Genomic DNA, 25,243 nt, shown 5'->3' on the forward strand with positions numbered 1-25,243 from the left:
GCTTAGATTTTTTTCAGAAAGTAAAAGTAATTATTAAAAGTTAGGACTTTTGGAGTCAACACAAACAGCAAATCAACTATGCCCAACACGAAAAAGAATACAAATCAGTCAGTTTTACAGAAAGGTATCTTTAATGTAGTATGTTAGTAGTTGAGAGTTCTTCACAGCACAGACTCTGAGCGTGATGTTTCACAATATCACATGAGATTGTGTATAACATTGTTTTTAAGGCTTGACGTAGATGACTACAACTTGGTCATTTCTCAACATAAGATGCTCTTAGTCTAGACCTTYATGTTATGAAATAAGTTGCACAACCTTTATCAAATTCTAAGATGTTTTATACAATTTTAGGTGAAATGAACAAGGATTTTAAAAATTTTGGGAACATTTTGCAGCTTCGTTTATGTGATTTCTAGTAAATCAAGCAAGCATAATCATTTGCTGAATGGTTTTATTGAAACACCTTTTGCTTTTCCCACAGATGCTTATCCAGCTAACAAAAATGAAATAAATAAAAAAAATCCCTAGGAGTTAACTAATAGTGCTTTAGGTGAAATTGTACGTAAATGTTTTGGAAAGTCCCAGTGTTTATTCACCCATCATGCCTGTCAAGCTGTGAGTAGGAGGACTGAGGTTACTGCAGGCGGGAACAAGGTTGGGTGACTAAGACTCCACTCCGCTTAAATACAACCCCAGCCAGAAACACAACACAGAGACCATTCCAAGAGCCACCATTCACAAAAAAGAAGCATCACCGGAGAAGATAAATCTTGCTGATCTTCAAAGAATCTTTCAATTTTTCCTTTTGTAAGGTTTTGCAAACCTTTTTTTTAACCTTTTTGTTAGTCGACTAWAGGTTTCATCATGAGATGCTGCACTTTAGTTGTGTGTTTGCTGTTGGGGATAAGCGTGCAGAACGGATGGAGCGTTCCCCTGAAGTCGGTCTTTGTCACCTTCCCAGGAGACATCATCAGAAACATGACTGATATGGAGCTGGCAGAGGTAAGTAGCAGATGTCTCGTTTTGTCTCAGTGGTTCCAGGCTCCCCGAATGACACGCAATAAAGCTGCACAGAAAACTCATTATTTTAACAAAGATTTATGTCATGGTGTTAATAAAGACATATACTTTCTGACGCAAAGCCACAGAAGGTGTTGAAGGAAAAAGTTTTTAAAAAGGACAGGATGGAATTGTTTCCACACTGACATGCTTTGTTGTATTCTCCAGAGTTATCTAAAGAAGTTCGGCTACATGAACACGGTCCAGCGCAGTGGCTTTCAGTCCATGACGTCCACAGACAAGGCCCTGAAGAGGATGCAGAGACAGCTAGGCCTGGAGGAGACCGGACAGCTAGATAAGAAGACACTGGACGCCATGAAAAAACCTCGTTGTGGCGTTCCTGATGTTGCCAACTACAAAACCTTCGATGRGGACCTCAAATGGGACCATAATGATATTACTTATAGGTAAGTGGAGAGAAAAATCATTACAGCTGATAAYAATAAAAGACTGGCTCAATTGGAAATCCTTGTTACACATAATTATTCTGTTCTCCTCAGGATCATGAACTACTCTCCAGACATGGAAAGCTCTCTGATTGACGACGCCTTTGCAAGAGCCTTCAAGGTGTGGAGCGACGTGACCCCTCTGACTTTCACACGCCTCTTTGACAGCACAGCTGACATCATGATATCATTTGGAAAAGCTGGTAAGTGCTTGGGAGACAGTTTATCTTACAAATCAGCATCATTCAGATGTATTTTGACTGTTTATACAGACTCTGATGATGAGTGAATGAATGTTCTGTTTAGAACACGGGGATCTATACCCATTTGATGGTAAAGATGGCCTTCTGGCTCACGCCTATCCTCCTGGTGAGGGGATACAGGGAGATGCCCACTTTGACGATGATGAGTTCTGGACTCTGGGAAAAGGACCAGGTAATCTTACATGTAAAAATCAAACTCTGTCGATTCCCTCTAGTGTTCACTGCAGAGATTTCCTCAAAAATGCTAAATCCTCCATGTCTCATCAGCTGTGAAGACCATTTATGGAAACGCTGAAGGCGCCATGTGTCAATTCCCCTTCACCTTTGAGGGCCGATCCTACACCTCCTGCACCACCGAGGGCCGTACAGACAACCTGCCCTGGTGCTCAACCACATCTAATTACGACAAAGACAAGAAATTTGGCTTCTGCCCGAGTGAACGTAAGYCTTACTTTTAATTCCACACCACAKCAATTTTGTAGCTAATGGGACAAAATTGGAACTCATCCCCTGTTTTTGATTGTCCTCCTGACAGTTCTGTACACATTCGGAGGGAACGCAGATGGAGCTGCGTGTGTTTTCCCCTTCACATTCCAGGGGACAAAGTATGACAGCTGCACCACAGACGGCCGCAACGACCGCTACCGGTGGTGTGCCACCACAGCCAACTTTGACACGGACAAGAAATATGGATTCTGTCCCAGCCGTGGTGAGCCATAATAAAACACAATGCACATAAACATTTGCTATGACCCGCCACAATGGCTCGTTTCTTTAATTAACTGCTGGTGTTATGTCTCCGTTTGCAGACACAGCTGTAATTGGAGGGAATTCTGAGGGWGAGCCCTGCCACTTTCCTTTTGTGTTTCTGGGAACGGAGTACAACTCATGTACAAGTGAGGGGAGAGGAGATGGCAAGCTGTGGTGCAGTACTACTGGCAACTATGATGGAGACAAAAAATGGGGGTTTTGTCCTGACGAGGGTGAGGAGCAAAAATCTGAGATGAACACAGAATGATATAATTTGCTTTTTTTTTTTTAACCATTAACAATGTTTTACCTGCAATGTTCCAGGTTACAGTCTGTTTCTGGTGGCAGCCCACGAGTTTGGCCACGCCCTCGGCTTGGATCACTCCAGCATCAGAGAAGCTCTCATGTATCCCATGTACATCTACAAAGAAGAATCCCCTCTGCACCGAGATGACATAGAAGGCATCCAGTTTCTCTATGGTGAGGTCATGAGTGCTTTTTCATTCTAAGCCCCATCAAACAATACATTTTCACTCATTTTTTCCCCTGCATTTATCTTCCAGGAAGTAAAACAGGCCCTAACCCCACTGAACCTGAGCCCGACACCCCTAGCACCACTACTTACCCAGACCCGGATGWGACCGACCCCACAGATGAACCTGAACCCACCGATGAGACCCTCCCCACCAGCCCATCYACCGTGGATCCCACCAAAGATGCCTGCAAGATGCTCAAATTTGACACCATCACTGTGATAGAGGGAGAGCTACRTTTCTTCAAAGATGGGTGAGCAAATGATTCATTCTTCTGTGCATTCCTTGTTTTATTATGAAGGAAATAAAACCATGCTGATGTGCTCATTATACGTGTCGATCGACAGACATTTCTGGAATGTGCCCAGTCGTGGCGATGCAGGACGCAAGGGACCTCTGTCTATCTCTGAGAGATGGCCAGCTCTGCCAGCTGTCATTGACTCTGCCTTTGAGGATGTTCTGACCAAGAAAATATACTTCTTCTCAGGTAAAAAAAAGGGGTCATGCTTTTCGAACACTGAACAAAGTTGTCAGAAAGTATTAATGATTGTTACTGTTTTGTTTTTACAGGAACCAGATTCTGGGTKTACACAGGGAAAAGTGTCCTGGGTCCCCGCAGCATTGAGAAACTGGGTCTGCCCAGCAACGTTCAGAAAGTTGAGGGAGCGCTGCAGAGGGGGAAGGGCAAAGTTCTGCTCTTCAGCGGAGAAAACTTCTGGAGGTGAGCAGACCTAACTCTTCACTGGGCAAACAAAAGCCTCAAGTCACAGTTTGTTTAAAAAAATAACAATAAATAACACATTTTATCTTTACGGAACTGATTTTATGTCTGGCCCATGCAGGTTGGATGTCAAGACTCAAAAGATTGATCAGGGCTATCCCAAATATACTGATGCTGTGTTTGGTGGCATCCCCAATGATGCTCATGATGTTTTCCAGTACAAAGGTAAATACAGACATACGGTAACTACAGAAAAGCTAAATTAAGTAATACAGTAGCTAAAAGACAAAAAATGCTAGCTAAAAATAGCAAGAATCTAGCTTAAGGCTAAAAGTAGCCAAACTAAAGCTATTAACTAAAAGTAGCAATACAAGACAAGACCATAAAACAAGTCTGTTGAAGCAAATTTTAAAAAGTCAATATGAAAAATTGAAGATATTTTAACATTTCTATGGAGAAATTTGTAAATAATCACAATAATAAGTAATTTTACTATTCAAATAAGTTTTATATTTTGTAATGTACAAAAATCAAAACATCTTCTGTATGAGCCTAACATTTTGATGTATGAATGATTAAAATAACACAAATTATGCAGCTGTTAGATTGACAAAAACTTAATCCAATATTATGAAAATAGTAGCCAGAGAACCGTCACCTTTTGCACTCGATGACTTAATWGTCAACGTTTGTCTTCCAGGTCACATGTACTTCTGCAGAGATCGTTTCTACTGGAGGATGAACGCCCGGCGGCAGGTGGACCGCGTTGGCTACGTGAAATACGACCTGCTGAGATGCCCAGAGAGCTCAGGCATTCACTACTGAGYCGTTTGCACAGACGAGCTGGAATCTGTCTGCGATGTTGTGGCAGCCACTTCTCTCTGCGCGTGGGAGAAAGTGAATGCAGTGTCTGCATATCGTGCCTGTTGTACGATGTCTGTGCTTTCTGGAATGTGAATAATTGGCCTTTGAAGTGGGCTAATTATAATTATTCAGTATTGACCTACATGTAAGTCAAAGGTCCAGAACTGGAAAGCAAACGCACCTTTTTTTTTACACTGCTCAGCCCTGATAATTTGTGAACTGATGACYGTGGGGACCTTAAATTTAAGACCCACAACTATAACTTAAACACAYGCAGTCTGGATCAGTGTCCAGATTTGCAGATTAAATTCTCTGTCTGACAGGTTCAGACTCTAGACAGTATTGAAATATTTTGGTATTTATAGCAAAATCTTAAGTTAATATTATTTTTTGTGTCTGGGGCTTAATTGTTTTGTGTGATTATATGTGCCTTTCTAAAAATGGCCTCACAGCTAAATCCTTGCATTGGAAGACAATCCATGTCTCCTTCTCTGAAATTATTTATGAAGCATAAACTTTTTGTAATAAAGTTTTAACTTTCGATGCAATAAAATATTTTGTGAGAACAACATCCTCTGTCAGCAGACTCAGTCATTTACCAGAACTAAAAAAAAGATTATTTTTTGTTTTTCATAAATTAAAGCGAATGAAAATTTAAAAAAAAAAACTGCACAAGTAAATGTAGTAAAATCAAACACACATTCACATCAAAGGTATGTAATGCAAAATTTGAAATAAACCATATAAAGGTTTTCTTGAACTAAAACAATTCCAGCAGTTTTCCCGACATACTGATTTGAATTTCTGAAATGCAGAATGTAAACAAAGCACCAAACTGTCAAYTTAGACGTGTAATTGAGCATGTTAGTAATTAATTATTTTATGTTTTAGTCAACATTAGTCATCATGTATGTTGTGCTCCAGTTACAAGTGAGTCTTCTTTCGGTGAAGTGTGTGATACAGAGCTCATAACTCACCAACAGATGGTTCATTTCTGTCTTGATRGACTGAAACTCCCAGGTCCAATCCAGCTGTGCTTGGAACTAATTACCTGAACAGAAATCCATATTGCAATGTTAATGAAAATGTTTATTTTCTACATTCAAGGCCACGGGAGGGTTTCAAACAGAAATGATAAATGTCATTAAAGCACAAGGACAGAATGTAATCATTCTTCCAAACACAGCTGGCTTCATGCAGAAACATGAAGCTTGTCATTCTCTCTCAGTTCTCCAGAGTTGTCTAAATTATTATGGCTGTTTGGAGACAGGGTTTGTAGCAAAACATAACAGCATRTAGGTAAAACATGTGGAGAGTTTAGGAGGAATAATTTTAGCTAATGAAATTTTGTTCCAAGATTTAGAAAAAATGTAATTATCAAGCTTCTTATTGCAGCTTAAGCTTATTACTGCATTTGGCCGCAGCCCTCAGATTGATTTTCAATTTTTGGGAAAATGTTTGTGCAGCCTTAATATATGTATATAAACTGAAACAGCTAGACTGCATCCTAAATTTAACATAATTTAGTTATTTTAATACGACAGTCATTTCGACATTATTTGGAGGTCACCTCCTAATAATTGTCCTTATAAAAAATCTAACTGCTCATTTTGAATCAATACTTTTACTTTTAATATTTAAGTACAAAAAACATCAGATACTTTGACTTTTACTCAAGTAATATTCCTAACGGAGACTTTAACTTTTACCAAAGTATTTTTTTGTACAATACTTGTACTTTTACTCAAGTATCCATTTGTGGTATTTTATACAACACTGTCGATATGTGAAAAGATGCAAGTTTTATAAAATACAATGGAGACATTTTATTTTTAAATCATGCAGATTTATTGTTGTGCTGTTGACATATATTTGATAAAGCAATATTTTCCTTATTGAATAGAGCTAAACTAAATAGTCATTTGTTTAGGGCTCACATGAACCTTAAAACAAATTAAAAACTAACAAACTTTTACAAAATTGACTAATCAAAGTAATTTAAGTTGTTAAAAATAATTATGTTTTAACACATTTTCTTGCTGCCAGAGTTGTAAAGTAACTAACTGTTACTGTACTTAAGTAGAAATTTTGGGTATCTGTACTTTATTGAATAATTTTTTTCATCCTACATTTTACTTCTATTCCTTACATTTTCACATAATTATCTGTACTTTCTACTTCCTACATTTTTAAACAAGATAAGAAGTAGAAAGTCATTACTCCTGTTTCATTTTGGCTCATTATTAAATCCTAATAAATTGTGCCTCCTGRATAGTGTGATAGGATGAGAAGTATAAATATATTCCCTTCTGACACCAAATTGTACACAATCCTTAACAGCTGCATGCCTTTAGAAAGTTTTTTGAAAGTTCACCTCCCAAAAAATGTTATTTTCGAAAACCTCTCATTCATTTTTACTCATTACTTTTACTTTTAATACTTAAGTACATTTTATGTCAGAAATTTATTTTTGATACTTAAGTACAAAAAAAATCAGATTTCATGATAAGATACTTGTACTTTTACTCAAGTATCACTTTGAGGTACTTTATACAACACTGATTGCTGCTTAATACAAAATATATAAATGAACAAAATTATGATTACATCCAGCCAATAGTGTCATTATGTTAGGAAATTGTAATTTTTATGTATTTTTCAGTTATACAACACTGATTTTCAGGCTCTTTTTTGCAGAAAACATGAGGTGGAATAAAATGTTAAATTATTCCAGTTTGAGCCCATTCTTACAGAAACTGAGTAMAGCTTCAGTTAGTAACAAGGTTTATACTTCCAAACAATTAAGCTGCTCTAATTGTTATGAATTTAGCTTTTTCCTGTTTTTTTACTATTCCTGAATGGGTAATGCTATACTAGAATAAGGCAGGATAAAAGAAAGTGCATTTTTTAATAACTATTAACTATTTCTGTGGAGTTAAGTAACAGAATAATTACATCAAGGACCAGATGAAGTTGTAACACAAGAAGATAATTTCCTGTTTTAAAACTAACAGTTTTTGAATTGTTCCTCTTTGTGATGTATTTCACAACACTACAATGTGTAAATAAAACAATAATTAAAAACATGAGTTTACTTGAAACTACATTAACTTGAGTTCATGTAGTTTGGTTTTTGATTGGATYGTATGTAGTATTTGTTTGACCACTTTAATGAAAAGATAGGTTATTTTTGTTTTTAGGGGGAAAAAGGCACTTCTGTTAGTGTAATTTTAACAAAATAACCACAAGGATTGATTTCTGCTTCTTTATTTTTCTGGAGTCCAAAAGAAAACATTTCCAAAGTTATTAATAAAAACGTACAGAAAATTTAGAGTTTAAAAACAAAAAACGTTACTTTTGGCAAATACCTGAAAGTTAAAACAAAGCCAGGGAAAAAAAATTGTTTTAGGAGTAGATAGATCCCAAGGCTTATTATATTGACCATAACAACTGTATTTTTTGTGAATCCARCATGGAAACGACGGATCATCATTTTTTATCGATGTACTTACACAAAAACTTTCTGGGAGGATTTTCTGGACTGGCTTTCTACAAAGACCCAGCTACAGGACACACTTACTCTGGACAACATAATATTTGGTTTGAACTTGAAGGATGCACAATCAGACTATGTTTTAAACAATTTATTACTGATGTCAAAATATTTCATTCATTGCTGCAAATGGAAAAAGGTAAAGCCTATATTTAATGTACTTAAAAAACATCTTGTTGGAAATTATGTAATTGCTTTAAAACAAATGAAATGTAAGAATGCAAAGTCTCTATGGAATGGATTTGAAAATATTTGAAGACTTCTGGTTGTAGTTGTACAACTGTGTGAATGTGTTTGATTTTTTTTTTATTTTGTTTATTTCTATTGTTTGCTCTGTTCTATCTTGTGCCTTGAAAATGTTATTTCACCTGTTTATTGTTGTTAAATCCCTAAACGATTGTACACTTGAATTTATATTACAAAAAATAAAAAATAAAAAGATCCCAAGGCTCGTTTTGTATTAATCTCTTGCAGCATATTACTCCGCACCACGTTGAGTAAAATGTCCTCCTCTAAAAACAATAGTCCATCAAATATAACGTTAGAAAATAATTACGTGTAGCAAAATAAGGTGAATAAATATTAAAAACCGACAAACAAATGTAACGTTGAGTTAACAAGCAGCGCTGTTTCAAACAAAAACAATAAATAAAGATCAGGTCTATCGGACAGGAAGCGAGGAGAGACTCATGGCGCCCGACTAGAAAGAACCAACAATTATCGGTTCCTTTTTTGTTTCCTTTTCGTCTCCTCTACGCTAAAGGATACTACACTCCTTTAAACTGCACGGTAAGAAAAAAGAGCCGGGAATCTAGTGTCGGAAACAGAAATTATTTTCATTTTCTTCAGGGAGCGAATTTGGACATTCTTTCGCCGCCGAGGCCCACAAGGTCCCCAGGCCAGTAGAGCTTACAGAATGCCTGAGTGGAAAAGAGGCTTCACTGGTACAGAATGACTAAGCGAAGCAGGCAGGATAAAGGGCAGCTAGGCCTGTTTCGGAACGGCTCAGCGTCCGGCTCTCTGATGAATAAACCTTATTTTTTTAGATCAGCCGATCCCAGTTCGGATTACTGTTGTCTAGGATTATATAACCACAAATTGTTATTTCGGAAATGAAGAAAGTTTACGTCTATATTCTCATCGAAAGCAAAGCAAAAAGCTACTTAACCAAAACAAAGCTAACAGTTAGCTTCTCTATCGTCTGCGACGATGTTTCTAAACAACTCATGTCCAAAACAAATGTCGTTTCCTGAGATTTCCCTGAAACGTGGACGAAACGCAGAACAAACCACGTTCATTAAAAGTCATTTTATTTTATGTCAATGCACTTCCAAAAATTATCTTGTGCAGTTTTAAGACTACCACCTGAGTGACAACTTGTATATGAATAAAAACCTACACTCACTCAGTGGCTGACTGAATTTTCTAATAGTTTTGGAAAGAACCCCAAACATTTGGTAGTATATAAACCCAAACATAAAGTAGTATTGACCACTTATTCTGGCAATTTAAGGAAACTCTTTAAGCAGACTTATTTAATGGCAAAAACACTTGTATGTGTAAGGCATCTTGTAAATAATAAATACATACATAAATAGGATTATCTGTGTGCAAAATGAATTACTCTATAAGACATCAAATTATTAAAAGATGTTGGATTAGTTGAATATTACTAAAATACAGTTTTACGTTATGGTCAAGGTAAATGCTTCACGATTCTCTGTATCTTAAATATATCACTGACCAGGTGTTATCTTTCTCCAACCATTCACTGTAACATACAGCCTTTTATTTTGCCCAGTAAATGTCTAATTTCATATAGGAGAGTTTTGCAAAGCAAAAATATACCTCCAAATCACTTTCCAATAAAGAAGAACTTCTTGCAGGAAAAAATATTGAATAAAACCCTACCATAAACACTGATGTGTGTTACAACCTTTAAGTAGCAAAGTACCTGTATAAGAACATGAAGCCACACCAACTTGTTAAACCTAGAATGTTTTCACAGCTTTATTTCTGACAAATCCTCAACATCGGCAAAGCATTTTAACTCATGTAAACATACATCACTGACAAATAACTGTCCGATGGAAATACTGAGGAACCTGCATTAATACTTGAAACTTGTTTTAAAGATAAAATTATGTTTTAATGCATTTATTTAGGTATGGATTCAGAGGAGAATGAGGTGGAGAGCAGCAGTGATGCTGGCCCATCAGGGATGGAGGAGCCGTCTGAAAGCGGCATGGGGATGGAGTCATCGGAGGCTATGTCGGCAGACAGCAGTGATGCTGCTGCCTCTCATCCACAGGCCCCAGAGTCAGACTGTCATGTGGGACAGAGCTCAGAAGGACTTGTGGTAAGGTTTTTTTAAACATCCATAATCCTGTGGGAGGAAACCGAAATTTAACAGTAACATTAAAAATATTAAGTTATTTCGTCCTGTTCAGGTGTTCATTCCAGAAACCAGCTCTAGCACAGATGTCAGAGTTTCTTCAGTCCATCTTCCTGACTCCTCCTCTGTGGCTCAGTCTACCAGCGTGTCCAGTGTCTCCACAGTGACTCAATCAGTGCTGGTGTCAGAATCAGCCCAGGTTCTGGTTCACTCCAGCGCCGTGTCTGAAGGAGCTATGATGGTTTCGGACTCCACTGCCTCTACCTCATCAGATCTGGGCTCTGCCATCGACAAGATCATAGAGTCCACCATCGGTCCCGATATCATGAATGGTAAGTTTAATTTGAATTAGATTCCAGTTTCTCACACAGGCAGTGAGCATCTGTGAGGTTGATTTATTTTGTAAATCAGATTTTTGATGTTTTCTGTGGTTTTGTTAAGGTTGCATAGCTGTGACAAGTGCAGAGGACGGAGGGGCAGAAACTACCCAGTATCTGATTTTACAAGGACCAGATGACGGTAAGATCACTATAATGCAGCACATATTTACAAAATAAACAGTTTTTGTGTTTACATGTCATGTAAATTCACAAAGAATCGTTTTAATTTTAGTTGTCTAAGTGATTGCTTAGACTTCTGCAGTTAATTCTTTGGAATGAAATGTTTGTCTGGTGCAGGGGCTCCCATGGTTGCGCAGATGTCATCGTCTGCCCTGTCCAACCGTGTTGCTGTGGAAGCTCTCACTGAAGGTCCCACGTCCACGTGTCTGGACCAGGGAGACCTGCAGGGCGGCCTGGAACCAGACCAGCCTGACGATCAACCAGGACACTCGGGTTACCCGGAGGACAGCAGTAGTCAGCCTGACCAACCCCAGCACTCCCACCCCTCCCAGTACATGGACTGCAGCGCAGATGGCCCAGACCAAACAGAGGAGTCTTCCTCTTCCTATTTGGAGTGTTCAGGTGAGGAACCCGACCAGACCCGCTCGCAGCCGGGCTTTCCCGACTACAGCGGGAACAACAGTGACCAGGACCTGCCTGGCTACGTGGAGTGCCGCGGTGCTGACTCGGACGCCACCGGCCGGAGTCACTGCGTGGTGGCRTGCAGCTCTGGGTACCTGGAGTGCGCAGCGGATGAGAGGCAGCGGTCCCATCATTCACGCRGCTACATCGACAGCAGTGCAGACCACCGGACTCAGACCAGCCGGCAGTATGGAGCCGAGTACGGGGCAGAATGTGTTGCAGCCGCAGACTCTGAGCAGCCGGGCTGTTCTCAGTACCAAGCAAGAGATGACGACGACGACGAGGATGAACAGAACCAGGATCCAGATCAGCCACAGCATTCTCAGCAGCAGCCGCAGCACTCCTGTTACACAGAGAACAGCAACGGGCCCGAGGGGTCTCTGTATCCCGATGACAGCTCYTCATCCGACCACCCGCTGGCGGACACGGCTGGTTCCGTCAGACTTCCCGAAGCCCTGGAATGCAGCGAGAGCCAACCTGGCATCTACATCAGCAGCAGTGGCACGTACGCCTCGAACCCGGAGCCAGAACCACCCCAACAGAGCTCGCCCTGCCGAGGGGAGCCCCGAGGTTCTCAGGATGAAGCTGGCCTTTCCAGAGACGAGGAAGCATCAGCCGTGGCAGAGGGCTCCGGAGACCACCACCCTAACCTGGCTGAGTTAGAGGAGATGATGGAGGTGGTGATCATTCAGCAGTTTAAGTGCAGGATGTGTCCGTACAAGAGCGCCTCCAAAGACACACTTATCAAACACATGAGAGAGAAACACTTTAAAATGGCCAGTAAGTTTGTTGTCTTGACTCAGTGATGAAATCTGTGTCACTGATCTGACTTATGGTAACAGTGTGGTCTTTATTTTTCAGGAGAAATGCCGACGAAGCGTAAACGTGGACGGCCTCCAAAAAGTACGACATTAGCTCGTCAAAAAGCAGAGCGAGAGGAGGCCGAGAAGAAGAAGGTAGCTGAGGAGGAGGAGGACGACGACGTTGTGGACGCTGGTGCCATTGATGATCCTGAAGGTCAGTAAGACAGATTTAAATCTAAACACCTAAACCGTTTTTTTGTCATTCATTCAGTCATAAAAGTCTGGTTTGACTCTCACGTTGGTTTTCTAGAGGACAGCGACTACAATCCAGTAGAAGAAGAGGGCAAAGGAACTCCGGCTGTTCTCAAGAAACCTTCTACTCCCATCTCCTCCTCTTCACCAGGGCGTCCGCGAAGAAAAGTTGGCCGTCCGAGAAAATACTCTGTTCCAGGTGAAGGTCACGGCAGCAAAGGTGGGTTTTTGGTTCTGACACTGAAATGTTTAAGTTGCAGAGGCGTTATTAATTATCTTTAAATGTTTGTCACAGAAGCAGAAAGTGTTTCCAAAAAGCCCAGGGTTGACGTAGAGGCCGGAGCATCTGAAGAGGCGAGCTCTTCTGGTTTAGGAAACGCAGCTGAAGCAGGGACTGATGGAGACACAGCTGAGGCGGCAATAAGCCAGTCAGACTCTGAGAACAAAGACCCTTCGTCCAACTCCCAGCCAGAGGAGGAGTTCTTCCCGAGGAAACGGGGCCGACCGTCCAAGCGCTTCCTACGCAAAAAATACAAGAAGTACATGAATCGGAAGTAAGCCTCAAACAATTTTTTTGTCATTTTATATTACATAAAAAGGTTTAACAACACAAAGCTTACTTGTTTGCAGTCGGTACTACAAATCCCTCAAACCTCTCCTGCGACCTCACAACTGCTGGATCTGTGGTTCTCGCTTCCTCACTCAAGACGATTTGCGTTTTCACGTGGACTCTCACGAAGGCAACGACCCGGAGCTCTTCAAGTGCCTGCAGTGTAACTATCGCTCCAAGCGCTGGTCCTCACTCAAGGTTGGTGGTCAACTTGACCTCAGCTCGTGTGTGTTTTTCCACGGCGCATCAAGACTGTTATTTCATTTCATTTGATTTTTACAGGAACACATGTTTAACCATGAGGGCAAAAAGCCATTTAAATGTGAAGAATGTGATTACTCAAGTGTTTACAAGAARGATGTCCTTCGACACTCAACAGTCCACAACAAAGACAAGTAAGTCATTTACAAGACATCARGATTGTGTTGGTTTATTTTACGTCTGACTTTATTTTTTACCTTGCAGGAAAAGAAAAACGGAGTTGGTAAGATTGCTATATTTATGTTTTTTAAATTGTTATGCTTTTTACATGATTGTAAACTGTAAACCGCCTTCAACTACAACATGAAAAAAACTGCTATAATTTGTAAGGATAGACAGTAACAGCAAGTTTAATACTACTGATGACCAAAACATTTCTGACTCCAGTTTGCGTGCATTCAACATTAACATAAACTTTACTAGAAGTCAGTTGTTTCTGTTGTCTGATTCCCGCAGGCTCCTAAGGTGTCAGAGTTCCCCTGCCCTGTGTGCGACAAGGTGTACCCAATGCAAAAGAGACTGACCCAGCACATGAAAACCCACAGCTCAGAGAAACCCCACATGTGTGATAAGGTCAGGGAACAATTTTATACAGTTTAATTTCTAATAACAGTAACGTATTGTTGCTGAGAATGCCCTTGAACCTCTTGTAGATAAAAGTTTTCTGTCTTTGCAGTGTGGTAAATCCTTCAAGAAGCGGTACACGTTCAAAATGCACTTATTAACCCACATCCAGAGTCTTGGAGAAAACAAGTCAGTAGTGAAAGCTTCCCTTTCTCATATACTAATCTGCACTTTTGTCTGATTAAATAGGATGAAATATTTAATCACACCGGTTAACTTGTTGATGAACATTTTCCAGGTTCAAGTGTGAGTTTTGTGACTTTACTTGTGAAAACAAGAAGCTGCTGCTCAACCATCAACTGTCCCACACCAACGACAGGCCTTTTAAATGCGACTACTGTAAATATTCCACCTCTAAAGAAGAGTTTCTCGTCTCTCATCTGGCCATCAAACACACAGGTCAGTAAGTATTTTAGAATCCTCATCCTCTGAACGTAGAGTTTGTCCTGACGTCGTGCCGCGACTCCGCAGGGGAGAAGCCTTTCTCCTGCAGCATGTGTCACTTCATGACCAAGCACAAGAAGAACCTGGGTCTTCACGTCCAGTGTCGCCACCCCGAGATTTTTGACGAGTGGTCGGCGGCTAACCCTGTAGAGCCGGTGAGACGGCGGCGAAAACCCTTCTTCACCCTGCAGCAGATAGAGGAGCTCAAACAACAACAACACGACGACACGCAGGCTTTGCAGAGCACGATTGTGAGTCTCTTTAAGTCCTTCCATCATTTGACACTTTGGACTTTATTGTAAACTGCTTTTTGTCACTGACTTTCATCAGGTCACTGTGGATTCTGCAACAATACAAGCAATGCAGAGCATAGAAAATGCTTCGGTGGATGCATTGGGAAACCCCACTATCATCTATGAACAAGGTTAGGGACGATTTTAGACAACTCATGCTGACGTATGAAAGTTTTGTTGTAAAAGCTGGCATACGCTAAAGATGGAATTTAAAAAAAACTAGAAGCTTCTTTTGTGCGTTTACTTACCAGGGGTGTAAATCAGCAGCTTTATCACAATACGATATTATATTAATTTGTTTGGATGACGATACAATGTTTCTCGAAATCACAAAGTTTGTCACAATACAATTTTGATTTAAAGTCTGTGGTTGATATGATATCAGTCCACATCGGGAATAGGATGATGATACGGTCAGTGTTTTCATTTTACCTTGATGTAATTTTATCATTAATCATTTAAAATATATACAGTATCAATAAGGATAGAAGTGCTGTTACGTCCCACACAATCGCTAACAAGTTAAACAAATATAGAACCTATGTTTTTATAAGTAAGTTAGCATATACAGAATTTTTACAMGAACATGACAGCGCTGTTACTGTACCTAGAGCATGATGGAGCATATTGCAACAATCACATCACATCACGTATAAAAAGGGCACAGCCAAATCAATCAGGTCATTCTAATTTTTGGTGATTCATKCATCATATGATCATGCGCTGGTAACCAGGGTTCCTGCAGATCCTTAAAAAGCATTAAAAGTCCTTGAATTCATTGATCCAAAAATAAGGCCTTAATTAGCCTTAAAATGTCTTAAATCTGTGTTTCAGAGGTCTTAAAAAATGTGTTGTAGCTAAATAGGATTATTGTAATTCATCTCAAATTTAAAAATAATTGGTAACATTTATTTAGTTTTTAAAAATAATTTACTGAAATTCTCTGAGAGGCATTCAGTAAATTATTTTGTTAAAGTTAAGAAAATTTTGTCTTGTTAAAGTAAACATTTGGGTAAAATAGCCGCTAAGTTTTTTTATTTTTGGTTTTGTCCTGATGCTTCTCATCTCATCTTAATCTTTTCTTTTTGGTTTTTTTTTCCATAGTTTTTTTTGTGAAGGTGATCTTAAAATAAATTTCAAGTGGCATTAAAGAGGTCTTAAAAAGTCTTAAATTTAACTTGTTTTAAGCTGTAGGAACCCTGGTAACTCATTCAAAACATACACCTAACTTGTGTGACATACAGCATTACCTTTTCCTTTTTTTTTCATATGTTGGCATATGCTGTTGCTGTGTGATGGCCAGCCTCGTCACACACTTCTAGCGTGCTTTGTGATCTTATAGACAAATGTGGACTTTCTCCTCTTTGTGCCCCTCAGCTGAATCTGGGGATCTGTCTGCTCAAAATGCTCTGGACCTGCTGCTGAATATGAGCAACGCTCGTGAACTCGTTGGAAATTCCTTACAGGTTCATCAAAAACGCCTCCTTTTCTCACGTCGGCTGCATTTATCTGGCTTTTCCCCTCATGGTTCGTTGAGTCGACCTTTATCCGTTTCTACAGGTAGCTGTGCTGAATTCAGAAGGGAAATCTGTGGAAAACGGTTCACTCACAGCTGTGACTGTGGCGCCTGGCGAGGCTCAGAAGATTATGACAGTTCACGTGACTGAGAATGGAGAAACGGTGCTACAAGAGGCCTACGAGGCGACCACCACTGAAACGGGAGAGATCGCTCACTTTGCCATTGAAGCTTATGAGGATGGAGGGGAGTTCAGTGTGGTAGAGCAGCATGATGGAGAAAGTCGTAGTTCAGGCTACAGGTAACCGAACAGACAATCTCAATTTGTCTAATTAGAAAACTGGATGCTAAGACAATAATTTAATTTGATCACTTTACTCTGTTGTCTTTGCAGTAATGGAGAGAGTAGTCCTCCGCAGGGTTTAGAAGTTTCAGGATCAGAGAGCCTGAAAGGTGACAAGTACTATATAAGTTCAACCTTGGCTGACGGTGTGTTGCAACAAGTGGAGGTAACTTATTATTTGTGCGTTAAATGAATAATACATTTAATAATGCTTTTCTTCATGTCTGATTGTTTATTTGTTTATTTTCTGACAGCTGAGCAGTGAAGCTCCAGCCTCTCCTCCTGCAGTGAGCTCCCTCAGCCTCAACACCAAGAGGTTCTCCTGCCGAATCTGCATGGAGGCCTTCAACGGACGCTCCGACATGGAGAACCACAAGAGGGCGCACGTGGATCCCAACACGTTTAAATGTCCTGACTGTGATTATACCTCCAGCTCCTGGCCTGAAGTAAAGGTGTGTCCGTCATCTTAGCCATTTGGATTTTAAGTCTCTCCCATAAATGTATTTATGCAGCGATTTCACCGTATTTTTAAGACGTTTCTGTCCTTTTCATCCTCTTTCTTCAGGCTCACATGGGGATGCACTCTTACCTGCGTCCTCACAAGTGTCCAAACTGCAGCTTCGCCTCAAAGAACAAGAAGGACCTGCGCAGACACATGATGACACACACCAACGAGAAACCGTTCGCTTGTGAACTTTGTGGCCAAAGGTTGGAACTTGAGCAGCTTATTTGTAGGATTTAAACATTCAGTAAGATTTGCTGAACAGCTTTCAGCGTTGGTGTTTTTATTATTATTATTATTTTGTGTGTGTGTGTTCACACCTTTAGGTTTAACCGCAACGGCCACTTGAAGTTTCACATGGAGCGTCTTCATAGTGACGATCATCCTGCTCGCAAAGGCCGAACGATGTCTCAGCAAACCATTATCGTCAACAGTGATGAGGAGGCCTTAGCCACCCTGCAGTGTAAGACACATTTGAACTTTAAACACAGAACATGAAAAATGTCAGGTATTGCAATTTAAAACTGATTTCAGTGTGGAACAAGAACCACAGATAGTAAAATATGCATATTGTGTGATTTTTGTTCATCAGCCTTGCAGACACATCAAACGGTGATCACTCCGGAGAGGCTACAAACCCTGGGACAAGATCACATTTTTGTAACTCAGGAGCAGGAGCTGTCAGACCAGGTAACCATATACTGGGAATTTATGATCTCAGCTCAGTTATTTTATGAATTTGGAGTTTTATTTTATGAATAAATGTACTGTTATGTGCACGAATCAGGGGGACAGTTCGTACATCCAGCAGATCACCACATTAGATGGTCAGACAGTTCAGCACCTAATGACAGCGGATAATCAGGTAACTGAAGTAAGACACATTTATTAGTCCACACTGCGGTTTAATACCTATAAACAAGCTGAAAAGCAAAGTTATTAAAAGAGTAATATAGAAAGGATGCTCTTTGGTGCTTCGTGGCGTTTGTGACGTTTGTTGTTTCAGGTCCAGTACATCATCTCCCAGGATGGAGATGTGGAGCACCTGATTCCTCAGGAGTATGTCGTGGTTGCTGATGGCAGTCACATTCAGGTAACGCATTTGTATTTATTTTTTCATAAGAAGTTGATATTATTGCTGGATATATGCATTGTGCGAGTGTGAAAATGTTTGTTTTGTCCCACAGATGCCTGATGGACAAATCATCCAGTAYGAGCATGAGCAGCAGGTGAGGTGGATTTACATGATCTGAACCGTGCCGCAGTGAAGCTAAACTTCTACAAGTGGATTAGATTATGTGAGCTTATTCATAGTAAGACAGTTTTGTTTAACCCCACTTGTCAAACATTATGTGTGCAGATTACTGTAGATCATGACGGTCAGATCCAGTACCTGCCTGTCAGCTCAGAGCAGATCCTGAACTCTGAGGAGCTGGACGCCGCTTCACAATCTGCTGTCACAGGTTCGCCCCGACAGAACGAGTCACACATTTTGTTCAGGCTTTAACCTTTTATATATCCAGTATGTGTTGCTTCCAGGACACCAGACTTTCTTAACTTTTTTAAAAGTGGTCGTCATCAGTGTGTCTTTGAACTTTGACTGCCTTTTTACTCATTTTCAGTCCAGAAAATAACCATGTTTTGAAACATTGTTTGTTAAATAAGCCATTTAATTTTAACACAAGGTGATATAAAAAAGGCAACAAAACTGAAGAGTTAAACGAGCGTCGTGTTGACGTCTTTAAAACTGGATCTTTATGCGCTTTGTTTCCAGGAGCCTGTCTCAGTGATTAATGTGTTCCCAAAAATGATTAAAGTTAACACAGCTTGACATGAAATAGTGTTTTAGCACCAACAGAGTGATTCATAAAGAGCTGTCAGCTGAAAACCTGACCTACAGTAAATGATCAACTGACAGAAGACACCTCTCTCAGGTCCTGTTTCAGGTCTGTGATGGACTTTTATGACTCTCTGATGATGTTTATTTTCTGCAGATAGTTTTAATAGACCTGACAATTCTTCTTTTGTCCTCTAACTTGTCCACATTCTTCATTAGTAAGCACACATTGCACAATTTGAACAAACTTTAAAAGACGTTCAGAAACCCAGAAATAACTGGATTAAGACCACTTTAAAAGTTTTTAGAGTATGGCTCCATGGAAGTAAAATATAAAGAAATTAAGAGGGATTTAATTTTTTTTGCTCAGCACTTATTTGTCATTTATATAATAATGATAATAATAAGAAAAAACAATAAAACATCATACGTAACATAACTTGAATAGAGGTGATGAGAGGTTAAACTGAATATGCCTGTTTAAAAAGAGTAAATGGAGATATCGGCTATTTCTGATCACAGGTGATCCATATACAGTGGGTAAAATAAGTATTGAACACGTCACCATTTTTCTCAGTAAATATATTACTAGAGGTGCTAATGACATGAAATTTTCACCAGATGTCGGTAACAACCCAAGTACAAAGAAATCAAACCATAAATGTCCAGAAATGAAGTTATTTGTAATAACGTGGAATGGCACAGGGAAAAAGTATTGAACACATGAAGAAAGGGAGGTGTAAAAAGGCATGGAAAGCCAAGACACCAGCTGAACTCTCTCAGTAATTAGAAAGCAAGCCTACCCCTTGTCAGTGCAAGTTCATATCAGCTGGTTCAGTCCCAAWTGATGGCCAGGTATCACACAAGAACCATCTGATGATGGGTAAAAGTAAAGAGCTCTCTCAAGACCTTCACAACCTTATTGTTGCAAAGCATAATGATGGCATCGGTTACAGAAGAATGTCTAAACTTCTGAAGGTTCCAGTGAGCACTGTTGGGGCCATAATTCAGAAGTGGAAAGAACATTATTTCACCATAAACCGACCACGACCAGGTGCTCCTCACAAGATTTCTGACAGAGGAGTGAAAAGAATTATCAGAAGAGTTGTCCAAGAGCCAAGGACCACTTGTGGAGAGCTTCAGATAGACCTGGAATTAGCAGGTACGATTGTTTCAAAGAAAACAATAAGTAATGCACTGAACCACCATGGCCTGTATGCACGCTCACCACGCAAGACTCCACTGCTGAAGAAACAGCATGTTGAAGCTCCTTTAAAGTTTGCTGCACAACATTTAAACAAGCCTGTGAAATACTGGGAGAATATAGTCTGGTCAGATGAGACCAACATTGAACTGTTTGGATGCCAGAATACACATCATGTTTGGAGGTCAAATGGCACTGCACGTCAGCCCAAAAACACCATACCAACAGTGAAGTTTGGAGGTGGGAACATCATGGTGTGGGGCTGTTTTTCAGCATATGGTACTGGCAAACTTCAAATAATTGAAGGAAGGATGAATGGAAAAATGTACAGAGACATTCTTGATAAAAATCTGCTTCCATTTACCAGGATGATGAAGATGAAACGTGGCTGGACATTTCAGCAAGACAATGAGCCCAAACACAAAGCCAAGGAAACTCTCAGTTGGTTTCAGAGAAAGAAACTAAAGCTGCTGGAATGGCCCAGCCAATCACCTGACCTGAATCCAACAGAAAATCTATGGAAAGAACTAAAGATCAGAGTTCATAGAAGAGACCCAGGAAACCTTCAAGATTTGAAGACTGTTTGTGTGGAAGAATGGGCCAAAATCACACCTGAGCAATGCATGCCACTAGTTTCTCCATACAGGAGGCGTCTTGAAGCTGTCATTGACAACAAAGGCTTTTGTTCAAAGTATTAGATAAATTTCAGTAAGTGTGTTCAATACTTTTTCCCTGTGCCATTCCACATTATTACAAATAACTTCATTTCTGGACATTTATGGTTTGATTTCTKTGTATGTATGGATCACTTGRGTTGTTACCRAYATCTGGTGAAAATTTCATGTCATTAGCACCTCTAGTAATATATTTACTGAGAAAAATGTTGACGTGTTCAATACTTATTTTACCCGCTGTATATTGTCTTCCTGTTTCAGCTTCAGGGAATTGTTTTTAATGAACTTGTTAAAGCTTGATAATAACATGAAGATTAAAAAGATCAATGGGAGGAGCAACAATAACTTCATTATACAGATAACGGATTACACTGACAGTCTACAATGTGTCCCTGCAGCTGTAGCAGAAGCAGCCATGGAAGAAACCCAAACGTTTTACACTGAAGCTACACCGGAGCAGCTGGAGCAGCTGCAGCAGCAGGGCATCCACTACGACGTCATCACTTTCACCAACGAGTAGAGGTGCAAACAAAGCCAAAGGGACAAACGGAAATGACAGAGACCTCATCTTATTTATGCACCTGTAAAAAAAAAAACAGCCTTATCTTCTCCACTGCATTATCTGTCCGAGGCAGCTACAAAACATCAGCTTGTTTAAAAAAAGATCTACTTTGTTGCACCTGTTGCTTCTATCTTCTTCATAGGGACTGTACGTTTCTGACATAATCTGAGGAAGATTTGCTTGTTTTTGTCATTTACGTGCCTGAAATGCTTTGACTTGCAAGACAATGTTCTCATAGAAAAGGCCGCGTTAAAACCGTGGTTTTAAAAAGTGATCAGTACTTAAGGTTTTGAATGAGTTTAAATGGAAAGGGAGTGTTGTTGTTTTTTCTCGGTATTAAGTTATGTTTATTGCTTGAATATTACAACCTGCTCATGAAATATAAATGTACATACATTTTGCAGATATTTTTTGTTGTAATAAAGAAAAGTTTTGAGTTATCGAGTACAATATTATCAAAAGTTGAAAGCTAACACCAAATAAATTGCTTTGTGTATAAAAGTCTGTTTTCCTGGTATTTAATTAAGGAATTAAAATATATATTAAAAAACGTGTTGAAAGTTGTCTCGGACTAGTGGTCACATGATGACCACTCTTTGTGTGTGCAGCTGATAAACAACTTCCTTTTCTTTCCTCTGAGGAGACGCCTCAGAACCTCTGACAAGAATAAAAACTTCACACGTGCTGCGACTCGGGGAGGACCAAACTCGAAGATGAATATTCTCTTTGTGTGTCTCTACTTTTTATTAGGTATGCCTTAAAACAAGTCAGAAATAGAAAAAATAAAATATCTAACTGAAAGATCCTTTTTTTTTTTTTTGCAGACATTTCTCTCCTCAAAGGCCAGCAGAGGGTCGAGGAGCTTCAGCACATTTTGCTCAAGTTCTATTTTCCTTCATTTTACAACAACTACAACAAGTTTTGCTGTAAGCTCTATCCTGGAGGATGCTACAAGCTGCTGGACAGTGCAGGCTATACTTGCGATGAGCTGAAAGGAAGAGTGATGAAAAGAGAGGGAAATGGATGGATTGAGTTTCAGATATCCCATGTGCACATGGCAAACTCAGGCTTTTACAGATGTGGCATTCTGGGAGCCCAAAACCAGATTTACAGCGATTACTTTGTTGAGGTTTTTGGTGAGTATTCATAACCTGGATGTTATGTTTTGTTTTTTACTTGTATTGTGGATACAAACTCAGAAGTCTAATCTTGTGTGCAGAAGTTTCAGATCACAGCCGGACTCAGCCGGCACAAACGGCAACAATCAAAACTCCCAAAAGCTCCACAAGGATCCCAGACCTCTCTGCTGTTGTAGTTTCACAGGATTACAGTGACAACATCAGGTCTTCATCGTCACTGGTGCTTTCATTTGCTCTTTCAGTCATGAGAAGATTTCTAAAACTGTCTCCCTTCCAGAGCACCCTGGAGTTTTGGGCTGCCCCTCATTGTTGTGTTGTCTATTGTAGTGATGATTTTTGTCACTGCAGTGATCGCTGTTGTCGGCTACAAAGTCAAAATCAGACGTAGAAAGTCAGGTATATGAAGTTTCCAGAAGCTGATTTTTTTCTCCTGATAATAACAAACTGGTCCTTTAATGTGATGTTTGGTTATTCTTGTTTTGCAGACAGATTTGGAGAAACTGAGTGTGAGTCACTAAAACACGAAGCTCCGGTAGGTGCAGAACAGGGAACCAGTCCCTGACTCACAGTCAGGTTGTGCTTTTTTTTCTCTTTTCTTTCAGACTTCCTCTACAAAACAAGGAGTTTTCAGACTTTGTCTCTTTTAGGACATGAGTGCCATCGTCTACACAACTGTGGACTTCAGGCCTCACCAGAAACCTGAGGGGGTGTATGCAAACCTGAGGGTGCAGAAAGAACCTCCTGTCACAGAGCACACTGGGATGGTGGAGTACTCCACACTGGCAGTCTGAATGTGATTTCAGATTAAATATTTTTAATGTTGTGTTTGCTTTCTTTGTGTTTTTCTATTTTACTGTGAGAACCTTGGAAAATATTTATCATGATGAGAAAAACCCTGCATGAAGATGATATTGGTAGTTTTGTAGGAAATGCAGCTCATGCCCAAAGTTTCAATTATTTAATCCTAATCTGCTCAAACTATCATTTTATTTACCTCTAAATTTTAATTACTACATAAAGCCCTTATTTGTTTCAATGTTTCATTTACATTCCCCTGCACAAAATAAAAATGTTGAACTTCATCATGACGAATGCAATTATTTTGTGTTCTCTCTGAGATGTTTCAGTCATTTTCTCATCCACCAGCAGACTTATCAGCTCATGCCATCATGTTATTTCATGTTGTATCAGCGTTATCAGCTCCTTTCAGGATGCATCACTGCCAACTTACCCGAGTGCTATTATGTGAGCCGTTCGTTCAATATTTGTGCTTTTGGCCTGCGTCACTCAGCACTGAAAAAGCTGGAGAGCTTGCTTTAGAAATCCTTTGCAGAAGGTCATTTCTTCTGAAAACGTACAAAGGGAACAGACTCAACTGAGTTCTTTGACATTTTAGCAGATTTTTAAAGAAAGCAGTGAGTAACATGAGTTGTTATCCACCAAAGCCAAACTGACACATGCACAAAAAAACTGATCTCCATCTCCCACCTTATCTGTTGCTGCAGAGGCAACAGGTTCAGGAGAGAAACTCGGCCACATTCTCCAGCTGTACGTCTGGGGTGAAGTTCCAGGAGAGGATATATCTTTCCTCCAGTGAGCTTTGGGTATTCCTCGGGGTCTGGGACATTCCCTGAAACCCTTCAAAGGGAAGAATCCTAATCAAATACTCAAACTACCTCAGCTGACTCCTTTTGATGCAGAGGAGCAGCTGCTTTTCTCTGGATGAATAAAACTAAGAAAACTCTACAGATTCTGTGTTTTGATGAATTTAGTCACAGAGGTTTGTTCAGACAAGCAGATTTAGACTTGACCACAGAGCTGATGGTCTTGTCAAATACTGTATTCTTTCTGGTTTAATGTGTTGCAGCAGAAAATGTAAATATATTGTAGATTTTTCTTTTCAGAATAAAACTGACCTCTGGCTTGTCCCAGACATTCTGGTAGGTCACTGTAGTCAATGAAAAGAGCAAAGCAAAAGACCATGATGAAGCAGAAAATGTGTTTGTTGGTGTTTTACAGGTTTCCAGCTTCTGAAAAAAGCCAAGTCTTGCTTCATTATTTTTATTAGAAAGTTTTGACGTCAGAGGGTCCACCATCTGCTCACTGTGGGTTACGAAAAAGTTGGAAAGTCTTTGGCAAAGGGTGGAGGTGTGTTGGCATGGCATCTCCCCATCGGTTGGATGAGACTCCAATCCAGGCGTTCATGTTGTTATAATATTACAGGTTGGGCCAACAGTCAGGGAGGTACCAGTGTCAATAACAGCCTGGGAAAATGTTGAACAAATGGGCCAAAACACAACCTGGGCAACAGAAGAGACCCTTGGAGAAAGTCCATTCTTAACCTCAATGACTTTAAATGAAAATAAAAATAATAAGTTGAATAAATTAACAGTTTCAGCATTTTACTTATTTGTGTTTAGGTGTCTTTAAACAAACTCTAAATAAAGTAATCTGGATGTTTAAATCAACAGAATTTTGGACTAAAATAGACCAAACTTTAAAAATCTTACAACTATACATGCACACACACACACACACACACACACACACACACACACACACACACACAC

At 39.8% G+C, this 25,243-nt stretch overlaps 3 protein-coding genes across 5 annotated transcripts; all 3 read left to right on the forward strand.

Annotated features, from left to right (window-relative positions):
- The first annotated feature begins 456 nt into the window (after positions 1-456).
- mmp9 (matrix metallopeptidase 9) lies at positions 457-5,200 on the forward strand. The gene is made up of 13 exons (XM_014019871.1): positions 457-1,005; positions 1,231-1,469; positions 1,563-1,711; positions 1,815-1,943; positions 2,039-2,212; positions 2,307-2,480; positions 2,581-2,754; positions 2,846-3,001; positions 3,085-3,307; positions 3,402-3,541; positions 3,625-3,775; positions 3,897-4,000; positions 4,476-5,200. The coding sequence occupies exons 1-13, from the start codon at positions 868-870 to the stop codon at positions 4,598-4,600; spliced, it is 2,076 nt and encodes a 691-aa protein (XP_013875325.1). The 5' UTR covers positions 457-867; the 3' UTR covers positions 4,601-5,200.
- A 2,764-nt stretch (positions 5,201-7,964) lies between these two features.
- LOC106525585 (zinc finger protein 335) lies at positions 7,965-22,035 on the forward strand. Of its 2 annotated transcripts, none has more exons than XM_014019879.1 (28): positions 7,965-8,981; positions 10,358-10,551; positions 10,643-10,919; positions 11,029-11,106; positions 11,265-12,389; positions 12,471-12,626; positions 12,723-12,884; positions 12,960-13,218; positions 13,295-13,472; positions 13,557-13,669; positions 13,740-13,758; positions 13,992-14,108; positions 14,212-14,288; positions 14,398-14,558; positions 14,631-14,854; positions 14,934-15,027; positions 16,274-16,362; positions 16,457-16,713; positions 16,807-16,921; positions 17,010-17,207; positions 17,321-17,463; positions 17,584-17,720; positions 17,850-17,947; positions 18,045-18,131; positions 18,264-18,350; positions 18,445-18,486; positions 18,618-18,720; positions 21,371-22,035. In XM_014019879.1, the coding sequence occupies exons 2-28, from the start codon at positions 10,360-10,362 to the stop codon at positions 21,490-21,492; spliced, it is 4,710 nt and encodes a 1,569-aa protein (XP_013875333.1). In that variant the 5' UTR covers positions 7,965-8,981; positions 10,358-10,359; the 3' UTR covers positions 21,493-22,035. The 2 variants fall into 2 exon arrangements, with proteins under 2 accessions (XP_013875333.1, XP_013875341.1); XM_014019887.1 differs by having other exon boundaries at positions 18,045-18,122.
- Positions 22,036-22,111: 76 nt separating this feature from the next.
- LOC106525601 (uncharacterized) lies at positions 22,112-23,496 on the forward strand. Of its 2 annotated transcripts, none has more exons than XM_014019898.1 (6): positions 22,112-22,284; positions 22,359-22,670; positions 22,754-22,877; positions 22,951-23,069; positions 23,159-23,205; positions 23,321-23,496. In XM_014019898.1, the coding sequence occupies exons 1-6, from the start codon at positions 22,248-22,250 to the stop codon at positions 23,462-23,464; spliced, it is 783 nt and encodes a 260-aa protein (XP_013875352.1). In that variant the 5' UTR covers positions 22,112-22,247; the 3' UTR covers positions 23,465-23,496. The 2 variants fall into 2 exon arrangements, with proteins under 2 accessions (XP_013875352.1, XP_013875360.1); XM_014019906.1 differs by having other exon boundaries at positions 23,159-23,179; positions 23,276-23,496.
- Positions 23,497-25,243: the final 1,747 nt, after the last annotated feature.

Source organism: Austrofundulus limnaeus, unplaced genomic scaffold (genome assembly GCF_001266775.1).
Source record: "Austrofundulus limnaeus strain Quisiro unplaced genomic scaffold, Austrofundulus_limnaeus-1.0 Scaffold3, whole genome shotgun sequence".
NCBI lineage: Eukaryota > Metazoa > Chordata > Actinopteri > Cyprinodontiformes > Rivulidae > Austrofundulus > Austrofundulus limnaeus.

Bases quoted from the DNA above. Each gene is read 5' to 3' on its own strand.
- LOC106525601 (XM_014019898.1), top strand. From the start codon at position 22,248: ATGAATATTCTCTTTGTGTGTCTCTACTTTTTATTAG. The intron at 22,671-22,753 runs GTGAGTATTCAT...TCTTGTGTGCAG, and splicing joins TTACTTTGTTGAGGTTTTTG to AAGTTTCAGATCACAGCCGG. The intron at 22,878-22,950 runs GTCTTCATCGTC...TCTCCCTTCCAG, and splicing joins GATTACAGTGACAACATCAG to AGCACCCTGGAGTTTTGGGC.